A 24,275-nucleotide genomic window follows, 5' to 3' on the forward strand; every position below is an offset into this window, starting at 1 on the left:
ATAACACCAGTCTTGAAAGACCTACGTTTCCGAGCACAATTCAAAGTGTTGGTGCTGAACTTTAAAGCCCTAAACAGCCTCGGTCCAGTATACCTGAAGGAGCGTCTCCACCCCCATCGTTCTACACGGACACTGAGGTCCAGGACCGAGGGCCTTCTGGCGGTTCCCTCACTGCGAGAAGTGAGGTTACAGGGAACCAGGCAGAGGGCCTTCTCGGTAGTGGCACGCTCCCTGTGGAAGGCCCTCCCACCAGATGTCAAAGAGAACAACAACTACCAGACTTTTAGAAGACATCTGAAGGCAGCCCAGTTTAGGGAAGTTTTTAATGTTTGATGTATCACAGTATTTTAATATTCTTTTGGAAGCCGCCCAGAGTGGCTGGGGAAACCCAGCCAGATAGGCGGGGTACAAATAGATTATTATTATTATTATTATTATTATTATTATTATTATTATTATAGCAAAGGCTGCTCACCGCTTTGTGGGGAAGCAATGGCTTTCATCCTCCCAGACTTGAGTTTGCCGCCATAGCAGAGGAGTCTCCTGGGTGTCCAGAGCCCAGTCTGGTCCTGTTGAGTTTCAGTCAGTCAGGCTGGAGGATGCGGACTAAGTGCTGGGATCAGTCTTAGCCCCTCTTGGAGGAGGAGGATGAGCAGGGAGGAGGGGCTGGCTGGGCCAGGGAGGGGTCAGTGCCCCCCTGCAGGAGTGGGTGGTCCCTTCCTGCTTGGAGGAGGCGGGGTGAATCCACCCCTTAAGAAACCTTCCCTGGACTCAGAGATCCTAACTAACTCCCGGCCAGTGGCTAATCTCCCTTTCCTCAGCAAGGGTCTTGAGTAAGACCAGATCCAGGCGCTTTTGCAATAAACTGATTTTCTGCCTCCATTTCAATGATCCGGATGCAAGCGAACCCTCCCTTCTCCCCCAGTTAGAAGGAAAGCTTTCCCCACCCCCCGTTCATCAGACAGGGGTCTTATCCAGACTCCTGGCTGACCCAGGTGCGCCCGTTCAGACATGCAGCCTCTCGGGTGTCCAAATGATCTGAGACTGGCCAGGAAGCCCTGAACAGAGGACCACCAGAGGTCTCCCCACCCAAGGAATCGAAGACCTGCTGGGAAGGGAGGGAACCTTGGGAGGGATGGGGGTGAAAGAGGCAGCCCCCCCCCCCCAGTGCTGAGAGTTACTGGGAGACCCTCTTCCCACCAGCTGTAATTCCTGAGTTCCTGGCAAGGAGGACGGTTGCCTAGCCGCTCCAAGGGAACCTCTCCCAGCAGCGCTCAGCACCCTTTACGAACTTTGGTTCCTGGGATTCTATGGACTCTTTAAAGGGGTCTCATCCTGCTTTACAGATGCAGCCCGGGGGGGGGGCTGGGAGTGTGTGTTGTCTTTTTGGAATAACTTTTAATTTAGTATTATAACAAGGATCATGGGAATAATGAAGGATACAAATAAATTGTCCAAGTCTTCTCATTTGTGTATGACAAAAATAGTGCAATAAGTTGATAGGAATATCTACAACATATAGTTCATTATTAGAGGTCAGGCAGTGTCTGAGTTCTTGGTTTGTGAATAGGTTTAAGCAAAAGCAGAAAAAGGGCCAACAGGACAGAGCAATTAACAGATAACAATGAGCATCACATAACCAAACACCCGGTCAGGAGCCCCTGGGGTTGTGCTTAGATTAAGTGTGGGGAAACAGTCCCTTTTCCTTGCTTGTTGCCAGTGGAAAAAATGCTGGTCCATTGATGAACATGGGACGGGGCTTCCAAACAAAGATAATGATTTTTGTTTACATTAAAGTCAACCAGGTGGATCCAAATGCTCAAAACTCTGCAGATTCCAGCCACTCCATGGCTGTTTCTTGAGGCTCTGGGTGTAACTTGAGACTATTTTATCTCATGCTAGAGGCTTTATGTGTTCTCCTGGATGTTATTTTGATTACTTTTTGTACTGCATTTCTATAATTCTGTTAGGCCATGGGTAGGCAAAAAGGCCCGGGGGCTGGATACGGCCCAATTGCCTTCTCAGTCCGGCCCACGGACGGCCTGGGAACCAGCGTGTTTTTACATGAGTAGAATGTGTCCTTTTTTTGAAAATGCATCTCTGGGTTATTTGTGGGGCACAGGAATTCGTTCATCCCCCCCCCAATATAGTCCTGCCCCCCACAAGGTCTGAGGGACGGTGGACCGGCCCCCTGCTGAAAAAGGTTGTTGACCCCTGTTTAGGCTTTACCTCCCCCCCCCCATGTGTAGCGGATTCACCCCGCCAACTGCTCCCCATTAAATATAGCAGACCCACCTCGTTACACCCCCCGGCCTCCCCACCCCCATGCTCCTTCTCCCCACCTCGTCTGGTTCCACAGCCGCGACTTCTCCTCCGCCACCAAGAAAAGATGGATGAGGCCGTCTTGCCAGAATCCCTCCGCCATCTGTGAGACAGAAAGGTGAATGAGAAGTCAGAGGTGGAGCTGTGCATGGCGAACGAGAGATGGGCCACAGAAAAAGCCTCACGTGCCGAGGGCATTTGGACATTGGGAGCCATTTCATATTTTAGTTATGTGAAAATTGATGCACCCTGCTTTGGGCTCTTGGATCCCACCAATGACCATCAGCTAATAAAGGAGTGGATTCACCCTGCTAACTGCCCCCCATTAAATATAGCAAACCCACCTCATGATATGCAAATTACATGGATTTCTGCAATTTCCCACAGGCTACTATGTGAGGATCTTGTGTGAGCGGAAAATTAGTGATTTAGAGTCTAAGGAAAGAGCTGAACGAAGAAGAACAGTTTTATTTACAAAAAAATAAGTTTGTGAAACAAATTTGGGTCAGGAGGAGCGTTCTCCTTAACTTCTTACTTAAACTAAATAGAAAGATGTCACTGTAGTATATGCAACTTCAGTTGCAAAAAGCTCACTTGTTGCACTTCAGTTGGAAGTTCAGGTTTCTACCATAGGAGGTAAAAGAATTAACTTGGTTTCTGTTCATTTACTTAGTTATGACCGGGGTTACACTTAAACACTTTTAATACAACAGACCTTCCTTCTCAGCCTAATACTTTGGTTCCTGAGCGAGGGGCATTCCCCCCCCCCCCGTCTGCCTCTCTCTTAGCCACCCTGAGGGATTTCCCACAGACCCAGGGGATCCTCTCAGCCCTTGTTCTTGGTTTGGGGGTCTTCTTTTCCTAGGAGATCTCTCCCCTCCTGACTGGAAGGAGACCCTGGTTTAGTCTGTCTTCCCACAGCTCCTCCCTCTCCTGCCTCCTCAGACTCAGCCCTCCAGATTAAATCCTGCCTCCATACTCTCCTCAGACCCTCCACTGCGTCGCCTGCCTATCTAAGCTGCTGCGAGGCTCCTTCTCCTCTTGGATCAGAGCCAGTTCTCCCTCAGACAGAGCTTATAATAATAATCAATAAAATCCCCACCTCCCCTCTTATATCAAAGCCAGTTTTCCCTCAGACAGAACCTCTTCGAATAATAATAATAATAATAATAATAATAATAATAATAATAATAATAAATTCCCCCTCTCCCCTCTCAGATCAGGTTCTGTCAAACTCTCTCCCTCCTTGGATTTTCCCTCCAAAAGGGCTGGCAGCCAATCAGAGAGAGAGTGGCTTCCGCCCTCTGGTGGAACCTCGGGGGCACTGCAGCCCCACACTCCACTCTGGCTCCACTGTCCCTCACAGGCCATTTCCTAACATCACTACAGGGGGTCTTCTCTTCCTAGGAGATCTCTCCCCTCCTGACTGGAAGGAGACCCTGGTTTAGTCCGTCTTCCCACAGCTCCTCCCTCTCCTGCCTCAGACTTCCAGATTAAATCCTGCCTCCATACTGATACGGAAGGGGGGGGGCATGTCTTCTTCACCTCCTTCTTCGCTACAATATATCCATTTATTTCCAACTGTCAATGACAGAAGGGACTAAAATCTATAAATCATAGAAAATCAACGTGCCAATTTGCTCAATTTCTCTAGAACTCCATGACACCTTCCCTGTCCTCCATAATCCCTCAAGCAAAGTGTTAAGACCCTAATCCTGTCAAATCACTCTGCCAAGCCTTGCCTCTGGGCAATGCCAGGTGGCAGACTATGCATACATGGACCATTGTCTTCTCATCACCTGGACTCAGGATGTGCTTATCTACGCATATCTCCAGCTCTGCATATTCCCCCCTCCCTCCTCCATATGTTAATCCTGTGGAACCCAACCTCTTCTTAATATATTCATGATGTAATCTGTGTAACCCAACCTCTTCTTAATGTATTCATGATGTAATTGGGATGTATTTTGCACTGTATTCTGGGACATGGAGGGAAGTTTCAAAAGTTCATGTCACCCATTTCTCGCTGTTCAATCTCGCCTTGAACCTTATTGCGCAATAAACATGGATCTTCTGCAGTTTGCTCCTGTCTCCGGCTGAACTCATTTTCCTCCGCAGGGACCCGCGGACTTAGTCCGACGAGCTGGGTGGCAGAGCAGCCTCGCACCCAGATTTTGCCGTAACAGGATGGCGCCCCACGTGGGGCTGGAGGTTCTCCTGCGTTGCTGACCGGGGGCCCCGAAATCTTCAGCCGGCTCCGGGCCATTTTGCCTGGGAAGATCCTTTGGACCCCCGGCCATCTTCCAGGCGGTAATCGAAAGCCCCAGGAGCTCAGCCGGGGAGCAAAAAGGGATCCAGCCGGCTTATTCATCAATCCAGGGATCATAATTGAAGACGCGTGAGTATAAGGGAAATCAAGTGCACTGGTGGGAAGGGGGTGGAAGTCTCCTGGCAACCAAATTCTCTGCCCTCCTCTCTATCGTTCTTCTCACCTTTCTCTTGGTCCGGTTAGCGAGAGAGACCGTGGACCGCCGCTCAACCCGAAAAGGGGTTTCTGAGCTCTATCCCTTTTCCTTAAAATCTCCAGCCAGCCGCACCAATTGGGAGCCCGAACGTAAGACGGAGAGACCCGACTTGAAAGATAGGCGACTCTCCGCAACGGGTGTCCCCAGTTGAAAGCAAGGGGTTGGAGCTCTCTTTCCGATCTTCCCTAGCGTCCTAACAAGAGGCAGGAAGTGGTCTGGCTTTCTATCCCAATCCCAGCCGCACTGGTCGGTGCCACGTATCGTGCGTGAGCCCGCTTCCAAAAGCAAGGGGGATTTTCGGTTCGAAATTCTGTCCAGGGACCACCCGATCTGGCACCGCACGGCGCGGGCGTCCAGTAGGGCCCCTTTTCCTGAGATTGTGACGATAGGTAGGAGGTTGCCAGGAAGGATAGCCCAAAAGGATTGGGCGGGCAGAGTGGAAAGGAACCCCAGATTATGGAATAGTAAGTAAGGATAAGGAAAAGGAATAGAATAGTTAGAGCTCGTTAAAAAACCCCCATAGGAAGTTGCCAAGCAACAGGAGAAACCCCAGAATAAACCCCTATACAGGTTACCCCAAATCCTAATCAACCCCTCTCTTTCTCCCGTCCCTATCCCAGACACCCCCCCCCAAAAAAGGAAAAAACAACAAAAAAGCAACAACAGCAACGCATGCATATATATAAAAAGGGGTACCCCAGACAACCAAGCGTTGTGAGCCCTGCCAGTTTGATTAACTGGTGGTGTGTTTGAAGAGGCAAGGAGGCTCATAAAACCATGTGGGACCTTCCTACTAATTTCACTTAATGAAGCCAAAGGAAGCGGCCCAACTCCTTGCAATAACCAACTAAAGGATGAGAATATATATGTTTACATGTTGTCTGTTATATGTGTTGTCTGTTAATTCATATATGAGAATATGTATGTTTACATGTTGTCTGTTACATGTTGTCTGTTACGTGTGTTGTCTGTTCCTCCTGTCTCTGACAGACTGCCTTTCTTAAGGCTGCATGGTTTAAACTACAAGTTTGCTCCAAAATTTTAAATCTAAGAAAGCCATTGTTGGGCCTTATCAATCTTAAACAAGACAAAAATGAGAATGAAGTGTGCAAATGTTTGTTATTTGAGAGAGGCTCTAAAAGAGAGTTTTCCTCCCAAGTGGTAAAATCCTGTATATGTGCTACTTGTGTTCTGAAAAGAGGATTACCCCACTTCCTTCCTAAGTGAGGAGGGTGATTTTAAGTCTAATGGTAAATTATGTTTTGTTGTAACTTTTGAGTTTGTGAGTACACCTGTATTCCAGTCTATCTTGGAATGTGAAGTTAACCTAATGTTTCTGCTGCAAAAGCCTAGTTGAGCACAATTGCTCTCTCAAGTTAAAATGCAGTGTATGTATTAGATTAAGCATATTCCTATGAAAGTATGGTGTTCCTTCTAAGAAAATATCTGAGTCCAGTTTTAACTTTGATTTGGTTGGACAGAAGAGTTATTGTAAGGCTCCTGATATCAGTCTCTATAAGACTTCCTGGTCTCTTTTCTTAGAAAATGCCCCCCTTGTCTCATTCTATCTCTTTCGGGGTTTTTTCTTCTTACTTCTGTGCCAGGTAAATTTACTCCCAAGTAAGCTTCCTTTAAAGGAAACTGCAAAGGGGGGGGGGGTATAGATTAGGCTTACTATTCCTCTGCAAGTTTAGGAAATCAAATCTATGGCTGTTTTAACTATGCTCTTCCTTAGTACATGATAGGCGCATGGCTTGTGGTCTCTTCCCCAGTTGTGTCTGTGTACATAAGTATGTGTGTGTGTTCTGATGGTACAAATCTTGCTATAAACCCTGTATTTTAGGGTTGGACTAGATGACCCCAGGGTCCCTTTCAACTTTCCCAATTTGTGGCTGTGTGGAGGGCCATGTGTCTACAAGCATGTGATGAGTTGAAATTCAGCCCAACTTTGCTCTTTGTTTTATTAAAAAGGTGAGAGGTCAAAGCCGTGATGTTTTGAAGCAGAACTGGTGAGGTCAGGCATTTAAGTGATTACAGTATTTATCATTTTGTCTATTATTTAAAAATCAGACTTAAAAAGTCTACTCAAAGTTTAAGCACATACAAATTCATAATCAAGCAGAATCAGCCTTTACCATCCTGTAAATAAAGGGCAGGAAAATTTGTCTGCAAATGGTAATGCTGAAATGAATGAGAATATTAAGATCTTATGAATTCTGACTCTCTGGCCATTTTTCCCATATATAAGGGCGTGGCATTGTTCCGCGAATGACCAGAGGGAAATCACACAAAATGATAGCCCTTTCCTGTAAATAAAGGAAGCAATCATTTGCTTGGGCTGAAGGAAACATGATCCCTTAGAAAACTGCTAGCTTTGGTGAATACTTGCATTGCTGAGGTTTTTTTTTGTGTGTGTGTTTGTTTGTTTTAAAATCTAACCCTATTTTTTAAAAATCTACTCCTTACCCTTCCCTTCCTTTATTCTAATTTAGCCAAAAGATGCAACATTTCAATGGTGTAAAATTTTTGCTGAAATATGAACTCTGCACATGCACAGAGGTTAGGTCAGCTTAAAAAAAAAAAAAAGGGGATAGAGAAAGAGGAAGGGGGGGGAGGGGGAGGAGTTGATTTTTTTTGGGGGGGGGAGCGTGGGCTGCAGGGAAAAACTCATCCAAATTTCCTTATGTAAAACTTGGAACCATTGAGGAAAATCACCCTTAATGTATCCTTTCCTCCAGGGGCTACGTAAGACAAAAGGGTTAAGTACTCGACCATCAAAAGTCAAGAGGTTTCCAAGTTTCAAATCTTAACATGCCAAATTCTTTTCACAGGTAAATATCAAAGCACTCCCACTGTGAGCTCCTCTCAGTAGTTTCCCCATCTAACATGCAAAATTCTTTTCACAGTTTTCCCACTGAGTTTGTCTTTTATCTGGTTTTGTTTTGTGAGTACTATATACCTATGCATTATAGGAACAGCATTCCTGACAGAGATTTTCACAGGAAATAAAAATGTCCCTTTCAAACGGGATACTGAAGAGAATTCGGACCCACATAAGCAAAATGTTTAATAACTTGCCTATTGTGTTCAAATTAACAAAGGTTTTGTCCCTTCGTTTCTTCCACAGCCAAACTAAGTGAAGGAAATTAAATGTAAATGATTATAATATTTAAATGAATAAAAGGCTTAACTATGAGTTTGTATTCACAGCTTCCCAAGAAAGAAAATTTTAGAATATTCTCTCCCTTCTTGACTATTATCTTCCTCCTAAAACAAAACAAAACAAAACAAAACAACTAATTATGTCTTCAGATCCCAACCCCCCAACCCCTTTGCAGGCCTACTTCAAAGGATTTTTTTTTTCAAAGGATTTTTTTTTTAAGCCAAGGCCTCACAGTGGCCACAACAATTTCTTCCTATAAAAGACTTGAGAAACTGACTAACTGAATTTTGAAGAACATTTTATCTTTTGACTACCACCCAAGAAGGAAAGGACTTAGAAAGCTATAACATTTCAGCGACGTTTGGAAGGGCTGCTAACTTCCTCCCATTGACTCAAAGGCAGGCAAGAAATGCCCTTGTGCCCAAGTTTGGAAATACATGTAAAAGCAGCAAGAATTGTCTCAAGATCACATTATTGCCTCAAGATATGGTGTAGAATTAATAATTTGTATGTTTTGTGTATTATGTGTTATTGTGTTAGTGTGTTATCTCCACAAAGGGAGTGTGTTATCTCCACAAAGGGGGGACAAAATTTCTGTGTGTAATTGTTTCTGTATAATGTAGGGTACATAACTATGAACAACAGAGGGATATGGCTTACACCCCAAGTTTTTCATGGAGGATTCTCATATATTACATGCTTTCCGATAGAGCAGGCTATCTTTAGATTCCGGAAAGAGATTACCTTTTACTATTTCTTTCTTTCTGTTCCAGAAAACTATTTCAAATCTCTTCTATGACTTCTCTGTATCTCTTGCAGATTCAGTACTGTCTTTAAGTAGCAATTGTTCTGTATTTATTTATTAATCTTGGGTTTCCCATATACCCGTGAAATCTCACCACAACCAAGTATTATTCTTGGAACCATATTTTATCAGGTAGTTTTGAAGCAACACTCTTTATTACTATTTGAGATGTTTTGATTAGAATGCCAAATGAAAAGGGGTGTAGATCACGTCCCGAATTTTATTTATTTATTTGAGGACACGACTACCATATGTGGAATAAGGTCCCTTCACTTTCCTTACATCTCCAACATATTATTACTATTATTGATAACAAGAAACGTGTATATGCCTTGATGTAGCAGGAATGGTCCCTTATAGAGTTAAATTGACTCATTTGGAGAAGTGCCCCTTTTAAGAATGGTTTTGTTTAACATATTGGTTTTGAAAAGTTGAGAACCATGGGGCAAGATAAATTCAAATTGGACTCTGTTAGAATTGGGCATGTGTATCCAGGCTGCAACTAGCTTTTGGTCCTTAAGAGCAAGCGAACAACTTTCCATGAGTGCAAGACCAGAGCCTGCAATAATAAAACCCCATTGAATGGCCAAGGCAAAGACGTTTCCCTCACGATATGTCCGAAACCTGTGCCAGCTATGATGAGTGACAGGCGACATGGTTAAATGAAAGCCCTGAGGGGATTCAACAGGATGTGTTACTATACCACTATGCCGGTGTGAGACCACAGAAGAGCTAGCTTGACACCTGAGAAACACACAAAAATGGCAAAGGACAAAACACCAACTGTATTTTTCAGTCAGTAGTGGACCTTCCTGCTAAATGTAAAGCATAGACACTATTGAGAAAATGTTTCTCCCAAGAGCTAGAATGGCACAAGTAATTTAGTAACAAAATACAACAGATGTTCCTTTTAAGTAATATCCTATATCCAGCTATCTGCACTGCTATACTTGCAAATGACCGTAAGAGGCATGGCTTGCAAGTCCCTTTCAGGTTTGCATAAACCCACACATCTGGTACGGTTGATACCAAGTCATTATTTAGCGCATATCTATATAACGCACGTACATTGTATTGCTCCGTGTTGTTCCCTCCTTCGCTGTCCTCTTCTACCTTCCCAGACTATGTACAAATGCGGCAAATGGGGGAAGGGTAGTACAAGATCACCAAAGTCTAGGGTGCGGAGAAAAGATTTGCAAGTTCTTACAGAACTTTAATGCAAATCTATCTCCGAATGGGGGACTGATACGGAAGGGGGGGGGCATGTCTTCTTCACCTCCTTCTTCGCTACAATATATCCATTTATTTCCAACTGTCAATGACAGAAGGGACTAAAATCTATAAATCATAGAAAATCAACGTGCCAATTTGCTCAATTTCTCTAGAACTCCATGACACCTTCCCTGTCCTCCATAATCCCTCAAGCAAAGTGTTAAGACCCTAATCCTGTCAAATCACTCTGCCAAGCCTTGCCTCTGGGCAATGCCAGGTGGCAGACTATGCATACATGGACCATTGTCTTCTCATCACCTGGACTCAGGATGTGCTTATCTACGCATATCTCCAGCTCTGCATATTCCCCCCTCCCTCCTCCATATGTTAATCCTGTGGAACCCAACCTCTTCTTAATATATTCATGATGTAATCTGTGTAACCCAACCTCTTCTTAATGTATTCATGATGTAATTGGGATGTATTTTGCACTGTATTCTGGGACATGGAGGGAAGTTTCAAAAGTTCATGTCACCCATTTCTCGCTGTTCAATCTCGCCTTGAACCTTATTGCGCAATAAACATGGATCTTCTGCAGTTTGCTCCTGTCTCCGGCTGAACTCATTTTCCTCCGCAGGGACCCGCGGACTTAGTCCGACGAGCTGGGTGGCAGAGCAGCCTCGCACCCAGATTTTGCCGTAACAATACTCTCCCCAGACCCTCCACTCGGTCTTCTTCCTGTCTAAGCTGTGAGACTGCTTCTGGCTAGAGAGGTTCTCCTCTCAGATCAGAGCCAGTTCTCCCTCAGAAAAGAGCCTCTCCGAATAATAATAATAATAATAATAATACCCCTCTCAGATCAGGCCCTGCCCAACTCTCTCCCTCAGAAAGGGCTTCTTGGGTTTTCCCTCCAAAAGGGCTGGCGGCCAATCAGAGAGAGAGAGGCTCCCGCCCCCTGCTGGAACCTCGGAGGCACTGCACCCCCACACTCCGCTCTGGCTCTGAGGGAAAATACCTCATGGGATGAAGCAAAAGGAGAAAACTAGGAAGAAGAAAGGATACAGATAAACTGACCGAGTCTTCTCTTGTCATTTGTATATCACAATTAGTTTACTGGAATATCTACAACATATGGTTCATTATTAGAGGTCAGCGCCTGAGATTGAGGCAAATGCTCAAAACTGCAGATTCCAAACACACACACACACACAGAGCCGTTTCTGGAAGGTCTGTGTGTAACACGAGGTTTTTCCCCATGCTTGAGGCTTTATGTTATTGTTGTTGTTGTTGTTGTTGTTATTTGTTGGTATTTTTACTACTATTACCACTGTTCCATAGCAGATTGCAACCATTTTAAAATGGTTTAGATGCTGGCTTCTCCTTTTCCTTTTTTGAAAAAGAAAGTTCAGAGTCTGGGCTGTGTTGCAGTCCAGCCCTGGTTCCTAATAAGATTCTGGGAACTTTTTTCTTTTCCTGGCTGTGTATCAATTGCATAACAAAACAATGTATTTGCTTTGTAGAAGTTGCAAACACCTCTGCAAATTCCCTATGTTTCCTGCAAATTTTGCATGGTAATTTCCTTTCTAGAAGGCCTAGATCAGACACCCGCAAATTCGGCCCTCCAGATGTTTTGGCACTACAATTCCCACCATCCCTGACCACTGGTCCTGCTAGCTAGGGATGATGGGTTTTGTAGTCCCAAAACATCTGGAGGGGATGTCTGGCCTAGATGCTGGCTCCTCCTTTTCCGTTTTGGAAAAAGAAAGTTCAGAGTCTGGACTATGTTTCAGTCCAGCCCTGGTTCCTAGCAAGATTCACCCACAATTTCTCAGGAAACCTTTTTATTCTCTTGACCGTGGATCTGTTTCATAACAGAATATTTGCTTTTGTAGGATTTGCAAACGCCTCAATTTAGGACAGACGGAACTGGGCAGAAGAACAAAGGATTCCTTCCGACCTCTTGGAAGCTTCCCGAGAGCCCAGATGGATGAGCAAGACTCAGCCGGCCCTGAAGCAGGAAGAGGCCATGCCATCCAAACTGGGAGCAGCGGTGGAATCTGGGAAAACTCTCTGCTGAAGATCCTGGGTGAGGAGGACATTCTCCGCTCAGATGTGCAGAGCCAGCAGTTGAGGCAGTTCTGCTTCCAGGAGGCCAAAGGACCTCGAGAAATTTGCAGCCAATTATACCACCTTGACCATCAGTGGCTGAAGCCAGAAAGGCACACGAAAGCTGAGATGCTGGACCTGGTGATCTTGGAGCAGTTCCTGGCCGTCCTTCCACCGGAGATGGAGAGCTGGGTGAGGGAATGTGGAGCAGAGACCAGTTCCCAGGCGGTGGCCCTGGCCGAAGGATTCCTCCTGAGTCAGGCAGAGGAGAGGAAGCAGGCAGAGAGAAAGCAGGTGAGAGAGACTGTCCTCTGGATATTCCAGAGGGGCTCTGAACATGAGAGAGAGTATCCCAAAATTCTCTCTTAATCCCCCAACCTTTTTTGGAAAGCCTCCAAGGAATGAGATTGGGTACCCCTAAAGCGTTTGCCTCTCCCAGTCCTTTTCTAATGTTTCTCTCCATTCTGCTTCCAATCCCTTTTGCCCTTTCAGGGAAGGATTATCTTTGCAGAAACGGGCCTGGATTCGTCTGAGGCAGAGATGACTCCATTGGAGACCAAAGAGAGACCACTGGGTAAGGAAGAAGGAGGGTTTTTCCCCATTTGGTCACACATTCTGTAGATTTTGCCACTAATCTGTGGGGAGGACACTAGGGGCCAAGAGCCCAAAGTGGGGACATGTATTTTTACCTAGCTAAGATACAAATGTCAAAATGCACTCAGTAGGTGAGACTTTTTTATAGGCCCACCTGTAGTTAGAGATGCACTGCTTAACCTCTAAAAGAAGCATGTGGAAATGGCCTGCCACTTACCTTTGTCTCTCACAGGTGACAGAATGATGCTGGCAAGAGATGCTTATCCATCTTTGCATGAAGGCAGAGATGCAGCAGCCATGGAACCAGATCAGGTAGGGAGAATGAAGGATTGTGGCAAAAGAGTCCCTAATGAATCTCTCTCCTCCTTCTCTTGGCTGTAAAGGCCATTGCAGGAGCCTTATGTTCTGAGAATCACCTCACGTTGACTAGCCTCCTGAATGTTGCTAATACAGTGGCACCTCTGGTTACGTACTTAATTCGTTCTGGAGGTCCGTTCTTAACCTGAAACTGTTCTTAACCTGAAGCACCACTTTAGCTAATGGGGCCTCCTGCTGCTGCTGCGCCGCCGGCGCACGATTTCTGTTCTTATCCTGAAGCAAAGTTCTTAACCTGAAGCACTATTTCTGGGTTAGCGGAGTCTTTAACCTGAAGCGTATGTAATATGAGGTACCACTGTATTATTTATCAGTAGTTGCAGTTTTATTTACAGATTTAACATTTAATGCTAAAATAGGCTTCTAAATAGTTGACAAATCATAAAAACAGTGGCCAGAATTCACCTTTCCCCTCATTCCCCTCCCCGTGACACGCAGTACCCCCTGAAGTTGACTTTAATGCATTGTGAAGGTTCCCCCCACCTCCAGAACAGTAGATGGGAAGAGCAAAAAGAGGATCCTTCCATCTGGGAAACTGGAATCGATGAGCAGAGAGAATTACCGTATTTTTCACTCTATAAGAGGAGGAAAACAAGAAAAAAAAATTCTGAAAGAAAATGTGGATGTATCATTTTTGTGCTTCATGCTGTGGCCACAGACATGTGATTTGACGGTGACTTTGGGGCGGCCCAATGCAAAAATCATGAGAATCCATGTGGATCTGCGCATTGTAACCAGAATTTGCACCATTGCAGCCTCAAGGAACAGTGGGTGCGTGATTTTTTGGGTGCAGGCTGCAGCCATGGACATGCTATGTGATCTGATGGTGAATTTGGGGTGACCCAATGCAAAGATCCTGAGGATCCATGTGGATCCGTGCTTTGTAACCACGTTTTAAGTGGGGAGGGAAGGAAAAACAAAAGGGACAAGGAGCACGAGAGGGGTGTGCGGAGAAGCAGCTGCCTAACAATGCAGGAGAGGGGTTTAATGGGAGGGAGGAAAGGAAGGCAAAAGTTCCCCCCTCCCAAGCCAGCCTCCCCCCCTCTCTCCCACCTGCATGTTTTCCGGCTGCCTGCGAGTCCCTAGAATGCTGGACGCAGCAGCACCGGAGCACGGAGAGGAGAAGGTGGTGGCTGTCGGCTGCGCTCCTAGCCGACGGAACCTGAGCCGGGTGGGCTGGAGCCTGTGTGCAGTGTGACTAGGAAGGAATTAGAAGGAAGGACGCGATCCTTTCCTTTCTCCTCTGCTTGCCAGGAGGGCAGGGGATTTCCCTGCTCTTTGTTGCGTTTGAGCAAACACAGCAACTGAAAACAGAAGCGGGTGGGCAGTAAGACCCTGAGGCAGAATGCAGGAAAGCAGCAGCCTCGCTTCTGCAGCCTTCCCTCCTCCGCACGATCTGATTTTTGCCTCTGCACTCGGGTCAGTCGGCTCCAGGGACCACACATTCGCTCAATAACACGCACAGACATTTCCCCTTACTTTGTAGGAGAAAAAATGTGTGGGTTAGAGAGAGAAAAATATGGTATTTGAAGATTACCATGTGGCATTCCATCCATTCCCCCAAAAGCTTAATACCAGTCATTAAAATGTCTTTTCTGTTGCTTAAATGTTTGGTGTTGTATAATGAATTGAAATCAATAAAAAAAAATTTTTAAAAAATACACACAAAAAAACAGTTTTGTTAAAACATTAAAATATGCGTCCATAATAAAAATGTGCAGCAAAACAATTACATTAAAACAAAACAGCAATGAACAGGCAGAAAACAACAGAGCAATGCGTTGTAGATAATCTGTATGTTGTCTAAGAAGGGGACCTTTCCCTTTTTATTTTAGGGTCTGGTGTGCTTTGAAGATGTAGCTGTTCATTTCACAGATGAGGAATGGGAGTTGCTGGATCCTGACCAAAGAGCTCTGTATAAGGAAGTAATGGAGGAGAATCGTGGGATCATGGAATCTCTTGGTAAGGCTGCCTTTTGGATTACAATATCTCTTTTGGAATTCTTTTTGAAATTCAGTCCCTGAGGCTGTGATCCGTTTCTTTTTTGTTGCAGATGGTGATGAATCAGAAAGGAAGAATGAGGGAGACCAAATCTACACAATGGAGAAGCGGTATCAATATTTGGAGTGTATAGAAAGCTTCAGAAGAATTCATACAGGGGAGAAAGCCTATCAGTGCTTGGAATGTGGAAAGAGCTTCAGTCGGAAATCGTATCTCCGTTCCCATAAAAGAACTCACAGCGTGGAGAAACCCTATAAGTGCTTGGAATGTGGAAAGAGCTTCGCCTGGAAGGTCAATCTAACAGCCCATGAAAGAATTCATACAGGGGAGAAACCATATCAGTGTTTGGAATGTGGAAAGAACTTCATCCAGAAGATAAGTTTCACAGCCCATGAAAGAATTCATACAGGGGAGAAACCCTATCAGTGCTTGGAATGTGGAAAGAGCTTCATCCAGAAGAAAAGTCTCACACGCCATCAAAGAATTCATGCAGGGGAGAAACCATATCAGTGCTTGGAATGTGGAAAGAGCTTCAGTTGGTACTACAATCTCAGTTCTCATCAAATAACTCACAGCAAGGACAAACCGTATCAGTGCATGGAATGTGGAAAGAGCTTCAGTCGGAAGGATAATCTCACTCTTCATCAAAGAATTCATACTGGAGAGAAACCATATCAGTGTTTGGAATGTGGAAAGAGGTTCAGTCATAGGTTCCATCTCACATCCCATCAAACAACTCATACAGCGGAAAAGCCATTTCAGTGTTTTGAATGTGGAAAGAGCTTCACCCGGAAGGAAAGTCTGACTTCCCATCAAAGAATTCATACCGGGGAAAAACCGTATAAGTGCTTGGAATGTGGAAGTAGCTTCAGTTGGAAGATTAATATGACTTTACATCAAAGAATCCATACAGGGGAGAAACCGTATCAGTGCTTGGAATGTGGAATAAGCTTCATTCGGAAGGAAATTCTCACTTCCCATCAAAGAACTCATACAGGGGAGAAACCGTATCAGTGCTTGGAATGTGGAAAAAGCTTCAGTCGGAAGAGAAGTCTCACTTCACATGAAAGAAGTCACAGCGAGGAGAAAGCATATCAGTGCATGGAATGTGGGAAGAGCTTTAGCCGGAAGGATTGTCTGGCTTCACATCAAAGAACCCATACAGGGGAGAAGCCCTTTGAGTGCTTGGAATGTGGGAAGAGCTTCACTCATAGAGCAGGTCTCATGCAGCATCAAAGAATCCATACAGGGGAGAAGCCCTTTGAGTGCTTGGAATGTGGAAAGAGATTCAGTCAGAGAACCGGTCTCGTGTCCCATCAAAGAATCCATACAGGTGAGAAGCCATTTCAGTGTTTGGAATGTGGAAAGAGCTTCAGTCACAGTGCTAGCTTTAAGAACCATCAAAGAATCCATACAGGTGAGAAGCCATTTCAGTGCTTGGAATGTGGAAAGAGCTTCAGTCGGTACTCCCATCTCAGTTCGCATCAAAGAACTCACAGCAAGGACAAACCATATCAGTGCATGGAATGTGGAAAGAGCTTCGCTTGGAAGGAAAGTCTCACTCCCCATCAAAGAATTCATACAGGGGAGAAACCGTATGAGTGCTTTGAATGTAAAAAAAGGTTCAGTCAGAGCGCCCAGCTCTCCGTCCATCAAAGAATTCACACAGGAGATAAATGATACCAGTGCTCAGAATGTGGAAAGAGCTTCATTCGAAGCGCCCATCTCACTTCCCAGCAAATAATTCATGCAGCGTACCAGTCTTCCAGAACTGGAAGACTGGGGAAATATCAAAGGAAGAATGGCAAGAGAAGCTGATGTACTATGCAGAGTTGGCAAATCTAACAGATAAACTGTCGGGGAAAAGACAATAGTGACTTTGAAAAAGAATGGGAACCTTTTACATCATATCTGCAGAAACAACAACAAAAAAAGAGTCATTGGCAGGATTTAAATAAACATTTGCAATTTTATTTAGGAAAAAATAGGACACTTAATATGACAATATAGAAGTAAATATAAACAGCAGAATGTAATATAAGATGTAATAAACCAGTGATGGAAGTTGAGGGAAGTCCGCAGGGAAGGGGAAGATTGAAATCTGAATGTAATGTAATGATTATAGACATTGTTAAAAAATAAAAATCTAAAAAAAATGTTTAAAAAAAATAGAATTCATACAGTGGAGAAACCATATAAGAGCTTCAGTTGGAAGAGAATCTCACTTCACATGAAAGAACTCACAGGGAGGAGACACCATATAAGTGCTTGGAATGTGGGAAGAGCTTTGCCCGGAAGACAAGTCTCACAGCCCATGGGAGAATTCCCACAGGGGACAAAGCCTAACGGTGCTCAGAATGTGGACGGAGCTTCAGTCAGAGAGCCCAACTCACTTCCCATCAAATAATTCATAAAGGGGGAAACCATTCATTTATTGCAATGCGGAAAGAGCTTCAATCAGTGTGACAATCCCGCTTCCCATCAAAGGATGCCTATCAGGAGAGGCATAGAAACAGAGAATTGTAGAGTTGGAAGGGACTACCAGGGCCATGGCAATGCTGGAGTGTCTGCTGAAGCATGCCTGACAGATAGTCATTCAACCTCTGGGGATGAACCTGCAAGGAAGGAGAGGTCACCATCAGAATTTTCTTCCTGATGTGTAGCCATTTGGATCCTACCCTCTGGAGCAGCAGAAAACAAGCTTGCTCCATCTTCCATGTGACCCTTGATCATCTTGGTCACCCTCCTCTGTGCATGTTCTAGCTTGTCAATATCCTTCTTAAATTGTGGTGCCCAAAACTGGACACAGAACTCTGGTGGAGTCTAACCAAGTTAGAATACAGCGTGACTATTTCTTCCCTCAATCCAGACACTATGCTTCTGTCGCAGCCTAGAATAGGATCAGCTTTTTTTGCTGCTGCTGCTGCTGCATTGCACTGCTGAAGAGGAGAAGTGAGAGTGGAAGAATGAAAAGTCTTTGAGTGGTACATGGGTGTTCTATCCAAGGGAAACTGACCACCGCACCAGCCGGAGAACTTCCTTAGTGCTCAGGTCCCCAGCTGTCAGGAAGGGAAGGCAGGATCAGCACCATGGAGAGGATCGGAGGAGTGTGCTTCAAGGCCACAGCTAGAAAGCCAGCAGCAGAGGGAGAACATGCATCTTGTGTGAAAACAACTCAAGTAAAAGCCTCACTATTTTGGAATCTCAACTCTCATGGATAGTAATGGGGTTACCAATTCTCCTACTCGGGCTCAAGCAACTAAGTTTATGGAGGATTTTTTCCAAGAGCTTTTGACACTTTGGGAATGACTCTAGCAAATGCCTTTGGTCATGTATTTTGACCAAATTGTGGGAGGCAGTGGAAGACAGAAGTGCCTCGCGTGCTCTGGTCCATGGGGTCACGAAGAGTCAGACATGACTAAACAACTAAACCACAACAACAACACTGTCATGTATTAAATACTGGAAACTCATTGTTGGTCTTAATTTCCCTTTGGTGGGCTGGAGAATACTAGGATCAAAATATTTGAAATCCCAGGTGACTCTAGAAACAACAAAGTCAGTTAGAAAGATATGGGACATATTGCCTAATAAAAATAAAGTTGACCTATACTCGCATGCCAAACTCACCCTGTGGGGAAACCCCATAGTAAAAATTGCCAAAAAGATGGTACTATGGAAAAATTGAGTGGAAACAGGGGTATTGACTCTGGACCAAGTGATAGATGAGGAATGTTATAGTTAGGCTGCTGAAAGACAAAAGTATCATCTACCAGTTGGGGCCTGGAGGCAATATCTTCAGTTACAACATCTCCTAACTGGTCTCTTTGGGCTAGGAGCTTTCTCAGTTTCTGAGACATGTGAGATACTGGAACAATTGAGCAATTCACTTGAAACTAGAAAGCCAGGAATTACTTTTTATACCTACCTACTAACAATTATGGGGTGCGGGTGGCGCTGTGGGTTAAACCACAGAGCCTAGGACTTGCCGATCAGAAGGCGGTTCAAATCCCCGCAACGGGGTGAGCTCCCGTTGCTCAGTCCCTGCTCCTGCCCACCTAGCAGTTCAAAAGCACGTCAAAGTGCAAGTAGATAAATAGGTACCGCTCCGGTGGGAAGGTAAACGGCCTTTCCCTGTGCTGCTCTGGTTTGCCAGAAGCGACTTACTCATGCTGGCCACATGACCCGGAAGCTGTACGCCGGCTCCCTCGGCCAATAAAGTGAGATGAGCACCGCAACCCCAGAATTGGCCACGACTGGACCTAATGGTCAGGGGTCCCTTTACTTTTTAGCAACAATAAATAAGTTTGATATGCAGTCCTTAAGGAATGATTGGAATAAAGAATGAGAAATGTCAATATTATCTGGACGGTGGGAACGTATTTTAGAATCTATTGGACTCCACATAGAGGTCTGTATAAAAAGGATTTGCTAAGGTTGCAAGGACAATGTCTCCCTGAAACATTGGTTTATAGTCTCTTGGGCTTGCCATTCAGAAGGCTGGTGGTTCAAATCCACTTGACAGCGCTGAGCTCCTATTGCTCTGTCCCAGCTTCTGCCAGCCTAGCTGTTTGAAAGCATACTGGTGCATGTAGATAAAGAGGTACCACTGCGGTGGGAAGGTAAAGGGCGCTTCCGTGTGCCCTGGCTTCCGTCATGGTGTTTCATTGCTCCAGAAGCGGTTCAGTCATTCTGGCCACGTGACCAGGAGAAGCTGTATGCAGACAAAAGCCAGCTCCCTCAGCCTGAAGCGAGATGAGCGCCGCACCCCATAGTTGTCTTTGACTGGACCTAACTGTCCAGGGGTCCTTTACCTTTTTATATACCTAACAGTACTAGGCTTGGGGAGAAAGTGCTGGTTTGTATAATTATGGTCGATCAGAAGAAACTAAAATTTTCAGCAGAGAATATTTTTGTGAACTAGGTACCTACTATATGCAAGTTAGCGGGACAACGAAAATGGTAGCTAACCCTCTGAGGCATCTGTAGACCAGTGGATGACAGTGGCAGAGGTGTCTTCCTGGGCGTCCAGGATCAGGCCCCCAGAAGACTGGAAGGAAGGAAGGGGGTGGGACAGGGACGCTGCCTTGAAGGGGTAGGACCCCCCCCCTACATCCACCCCCTTCAAACCCCCCATCCTTCAACTCGCCAGGCCCGCAGCCTTGCGGGGAAGGGCGATCCGTGAACGTGGCTCAGCTGCACGTGGGATCTGGTTCATTCGTGTTTGGTTTCGGCTACAGCCAAGCAGGAGACAAGGATGGGGATGAAAGGAGATGCAGCCCAAGGGGGGGGGCACGCTTCCCCTGCAAGCTTTTTCTGGCCAAGGGAGAGACCAGCTCAGATCCCCCAAAATACAGCATCTCCGGCTCCGGAGGAAGAAAACTCAGAGAGCGGGGTGGGGGTGGGGATGAGCTTGGGGCGCTCGGCTCGCCAAGGGTTAAAAGGAACTGAGCTGAATTCCTAGAGAGGAGAAGAAGAATGGGGGGGGACCGGTCTTCCAAAACAAAGGCCCCTCCCTCTCTCGCAAGTCACTTCCTGTAAGGGGGGGGCGGGCTGTGGGTGTTTTGTGTGTCTCCTTTGCAAGCTTCGCTGCCTGGGTGGCTCCTGCTGCAGTCGGGTGAGTTTCTTCCCTTTGGGTGCAGTGGGGAGAAAAGGGTCCCAGGGATGCAGGCGGGGATGCAGGGGGGCCCTGTTCAGATCATGCGTGCCCCCCAGGGTCCTGCGCCCCCTCCTTGCTCCCTGCAAAGCCAGGGGGCGGGTGATTTTGCAGGAGGGCTGCTGTTGTCTTCCTTTGTAACTGGATGCTCTGCGCTTTGTGGAGAACAGAATGGCAAGCAAATAAACCGCATTTAGTTTTATGCAGCAGTCGCTTTTGTGAATAGAGGTTGTGGCCAGACGGAAACATTCAGAAATAAGATATGCACCAAAAATAAAAGACATTTTTTCATTTTCCTGCGCAAGCGCTGCCTCGGCGGCCCCTTCTGAGATCTGGCGAGTCTCCCCTCTCTTCCCCGTAAGGGCCTTGGGGCCCTTTCATTGGCACATTACAAAAATAGCACAATAGGTTTATGGAAATATCTACAACGTAATCTTCATTATTAGAGGTCAGACAGAGTCTGACTTCTTGCTTCGTGATTAGGTTTAAGCAAAAGCAGAAAAAGGGCAAACAGGATGGAGCAGAGTTAACAGATCACATTGAGCATCGTACAGCCAAACGCCTAGTCAGGACCCCCTGGGGTTGTGTGTACCTCTTCATGACCCCCTGGACCAGAGCACGCCAGGCACTCCTGTCTTCCACTGCCTCCCGCAGTTTGGTCAAACTCATGCTGGTAGCTTCGAGAACACTGTCCATCCACCTCATCCTTTGTCGTCCCCTTCTCCTTGTGCCCTCCATCTTTCCCAACATCTGGGTCTTTTCCAGGCAGTCTTCTCTTCTCATGAGGTGGCCAAAGTCTTGGAGCCTCAGCTTCACGATCTGTCCTTCCAGTGAGCACTCAGGGCTGATTTCCTTCAGAATGGAGAGGTTTGGGTTTGTCATTGCTTTTCTAGGTTTGTCATTGCTTTTCTAGGTTTGTCATTGCTTTTCTAGGTTTGTCATTGCTTGTCTAGGTTTGTCATTGCTTTTCTCCGAAGAAGCAGGCATCTTTTAATTTCGTGACTGCTGTCACCATCTGCTGCAGTGATCATGGAACCTAAGAAAGTAAAATCTCTCACTGCCTCCATTTCTTCCCCTTCTATTTGCCAGGAGGTGTTTGATGTTTGATGTTGAGTTTCAGACCATATTTTGCGCTCTCCTCTTTCACCTTCATTAAAAGGTTCTTTAATTTCTCCTCACTTTCTGCCATCAAGGTTGTGTCATCTACATATCTGAGGTTGTTGATATTTCTTACGGCAATCTTAATTCCGGTTTGGGATTCACCCAGCCCAGCCTTTTGCATGAATTCTGCATATAAGTTAAATAAGCAGGGAGACAAAATACAGCCTTGTCGTACTCCTTTTCCAATTTTGAGCCAATCAGTTGTTCCGTATCTAGTTCTAATTGTAGCTTCTTGTCTCATATAGAGATTTTCAGGAGACAGATGAGGTGATCAGGCACTCCCATTTCTTTTTTTAATTTTTATTAGCAGGCCAATCACATCACATTATTCAAATCACATTAGTTCCAAATTATACAGCCAAATTTTAAATTTTGTTGAGGGTACCCATACATCAAGCTCCGCATGAGTCCAAAATTCCGGATAATTCCAGGTATTACTTATTTTACTGCTTTAATTAGACAGTTCTATCCAGTTCGATCCGGATAGTCCTTTATTACTTTCTTTCTCTTCTTGTTGTTATCATATATTCCTTTCTTTGCGATCTCTGATGATTTTCACAAGTAGGTTGAAAACTGGCGTCTCTGTGTGGGTTTTGTGCTCTTCGAAGACCATATCTGTTACGGTAAAATCTGGGTATGAGGTTGCTCTGCCACCCAGCTCGTCGGACTAAGTCCGCGGGTCCCTGCGGCGGAAAAATGAGCTCAGCCGGAGACAGGAGCAAACTGCAGAAGATCCCAGTTTATTGCGCAACAGGTTCAAGGCGAGATTGAACAGCGAGAAAGGGGTGACATAAACTTTAAAAACTTCCCTCCATGTCCCAGGGTACAGTGCAAAATACATCATAGTTACATCATGAATACCTTAGGGAGAGGTTGGGTTACACAGATTACGTCATGAATACCTTAGGGAGAGGTTGGGTTACACCGAATTAACATATGGAGGAGGGAGGGGGGAATATGCAGAGTTGGAGATATGCGCAGATAAGCACATCCTGAGTACCGGTGGTGAGAAGACAATGGTCCATGTATGCATAGTCTGCCACCTGGCATTCCTCGGAGGAAAGGCTTGGCAGAGCGATTTGACCGGAGTAGGGTCTTCCTGAGTACATGACACCTCGCTCGAGGGATTATGGAGGCAGGGGAGGTGTCATGGAGTCCTGAAGAGACTGAGCTGATTGACACCAAAAGCAAGGAAATCGGAGTTGTGGTTGATTTTATACAAATTTCTGAAGACTTTAGTCTTTTTTAGTCCATTCTATATTGGTGATTGAAGTTGGAAACAAAATAGATACATTGTAGCAAGATTTGACACTTTTATGAGTTCACAAGTTTCGGTTCCATTGTTCTCCCAGCGGGGAGCTGTCAGCAGCATGTCAAGAGGTTAAATGAGGCGTGCAGGGGCTCGCTGAGCTAGCTCTGCAAAGACGAATGCATGGTTCTGATTGGGTAGAACGCAGCCATTGAAAGGAATGGGGAATTTCAGCTTCGTACGGTCGACCCATAATAAAGATAGAGCGAGGAAAGGCATAAGAATTCGGGCTTATTTCGCCCGTAATAGCGGATCGGTGTAGGAAAGGAAAAAGGCACTTTATTTATGGGGCTTGGGGTAGAGTGTGGTGCTTGTGAAATGGTGTGGGGCTGAAGGGTCCTCGTGGGGTTGGGTGCCCTTGAGGTCATCGCCTCGGACCCTCTGGTGTCCGGCGGAAGGGTGAAGGAAGGCATGCCCCCCCCTTCCGTATCAATATCGCTCAGGGACAGCCTCTGTTCAACGCTCCTTAAACAAAATTAATCTTCAGTCTGTCCTTTATTTTTCTCAGGCTAGCCAAATAAATCAAATAGATCAGGGGGCTCTGTCAGGTCAAACTTACATTCCAACATTCCTTCTCTTTCGAACGATCCTGATTCTCCTCCCCCTGTCCTTCTTTCTCCAGCAAGCCTGTCTTGGCGAGACGCCATTTTTTAACTGCGTCATAAAAAATTCCTCTTTCTCACCGTTCACCAATCTTCTCTCCTGTTGTAATCCTCCCACACAGTTCTTAAAATCCTCCTTATGATTAGTAAAACGCGACGATCTTATTTCTTTCTGGGGTGAAGGGTTATTAATATCACATCGTGCAAAGGAAAAAAAAGAGTTTTTTCCTCCACGCCCCCTTCGTTCCAAACATACAGTCTCTTAGTGGTGATTCATCAGAAGATTTACTTATCCATCCGTCACTCCCAGGCACAGAGATCCATTAGTCAGCAGTCTTATCTGTCGAGCTTTACTTGATGTATGTGCTTCAGCTTCCTTTCCAATCGTATGTTTCCAATTAAATTCCGAGCTGAAGCAACCAGCACGCGCTAATTGGAATCGGC

The 24,275-nt window shown here is 45.5% G+C and overlaps 3 protein-coding genes across 4 annotated transcripts in view; 2 read left to right on the plus strand and 1 right to left on the minus strand.

Annotated features, from left to right (window-relative positions):
* LOC310661071 (uncharacterized protein) overlaps nt 1–2,633 on the minus strand; it is a 57,223-nt gene extending 54,590 nt beyond the window's left edge. For both annotated transcript variants that reach the window (XM_083406834.1, XM_083406833.1), the window contains exon 1: nt 2,343–2,633. In XM_083406834.1, coding sequence (XP_083262960.1) covers nt 2,343–2,538 — 196 coding nt within the window. In that variant the 5' untranslated portion in view covers nt 2,539–2,633. The remainder of the gene's footprint in view (nt 1–2,342) is intronic.
* The window catches only part of LOC310660898 (uncharacterized protein), a 561,482-nt gene that overhangs the window by 13,566 nt on the left and 523,641 nt on the right, over nt 1–24,275 (plus strand). The window lies entirely within an intron of this gene.
* The window catches only part of LOC310660841 (uncharacterized protein), a 34,217-nt gene that overhangs the window by 664 nt on the left and 9,278 nt on the right, over nt 1–24,275 (plus strand). Inside the window, exons 2-6 of the mRNA XM_083406187.1 lie at nt 11,920–12,427; nt 12,626–12,707; nt 12,960–13,039; nt 14,938–15,064; nt 15,156–16,154. Coding sequence (XP_083262313.1) covers nt 12,011–12,427; nt 12,626–12,707; nt 12,960–13,039; nt 14,938–15,064; nt 15,156–16,154 — 1,705 coding nt within the window. The 5' untranslated portion in view covers nt 11,920–12,010. The remainder of the gene's footprint in view (nt 1–11,919; nt 12,428–12,625; nt 12,708–12,959; nt 13,040–14,937; nt 15,065–15,155; nt 16,155–24,275) is intronic.

Source organism: Podarcis tiliguerta (genome assembly GCF_965153285.1).
Source record: "Podarcis tiliguerta genome assembly, chromosome: 12".
NCBI classification, from domain to species: Eukaryota; Metazoa; Chordata; class Lepidosauria; order Squamata; family Lacertidae; genus Podarcis; species Podarcis tiliguerta.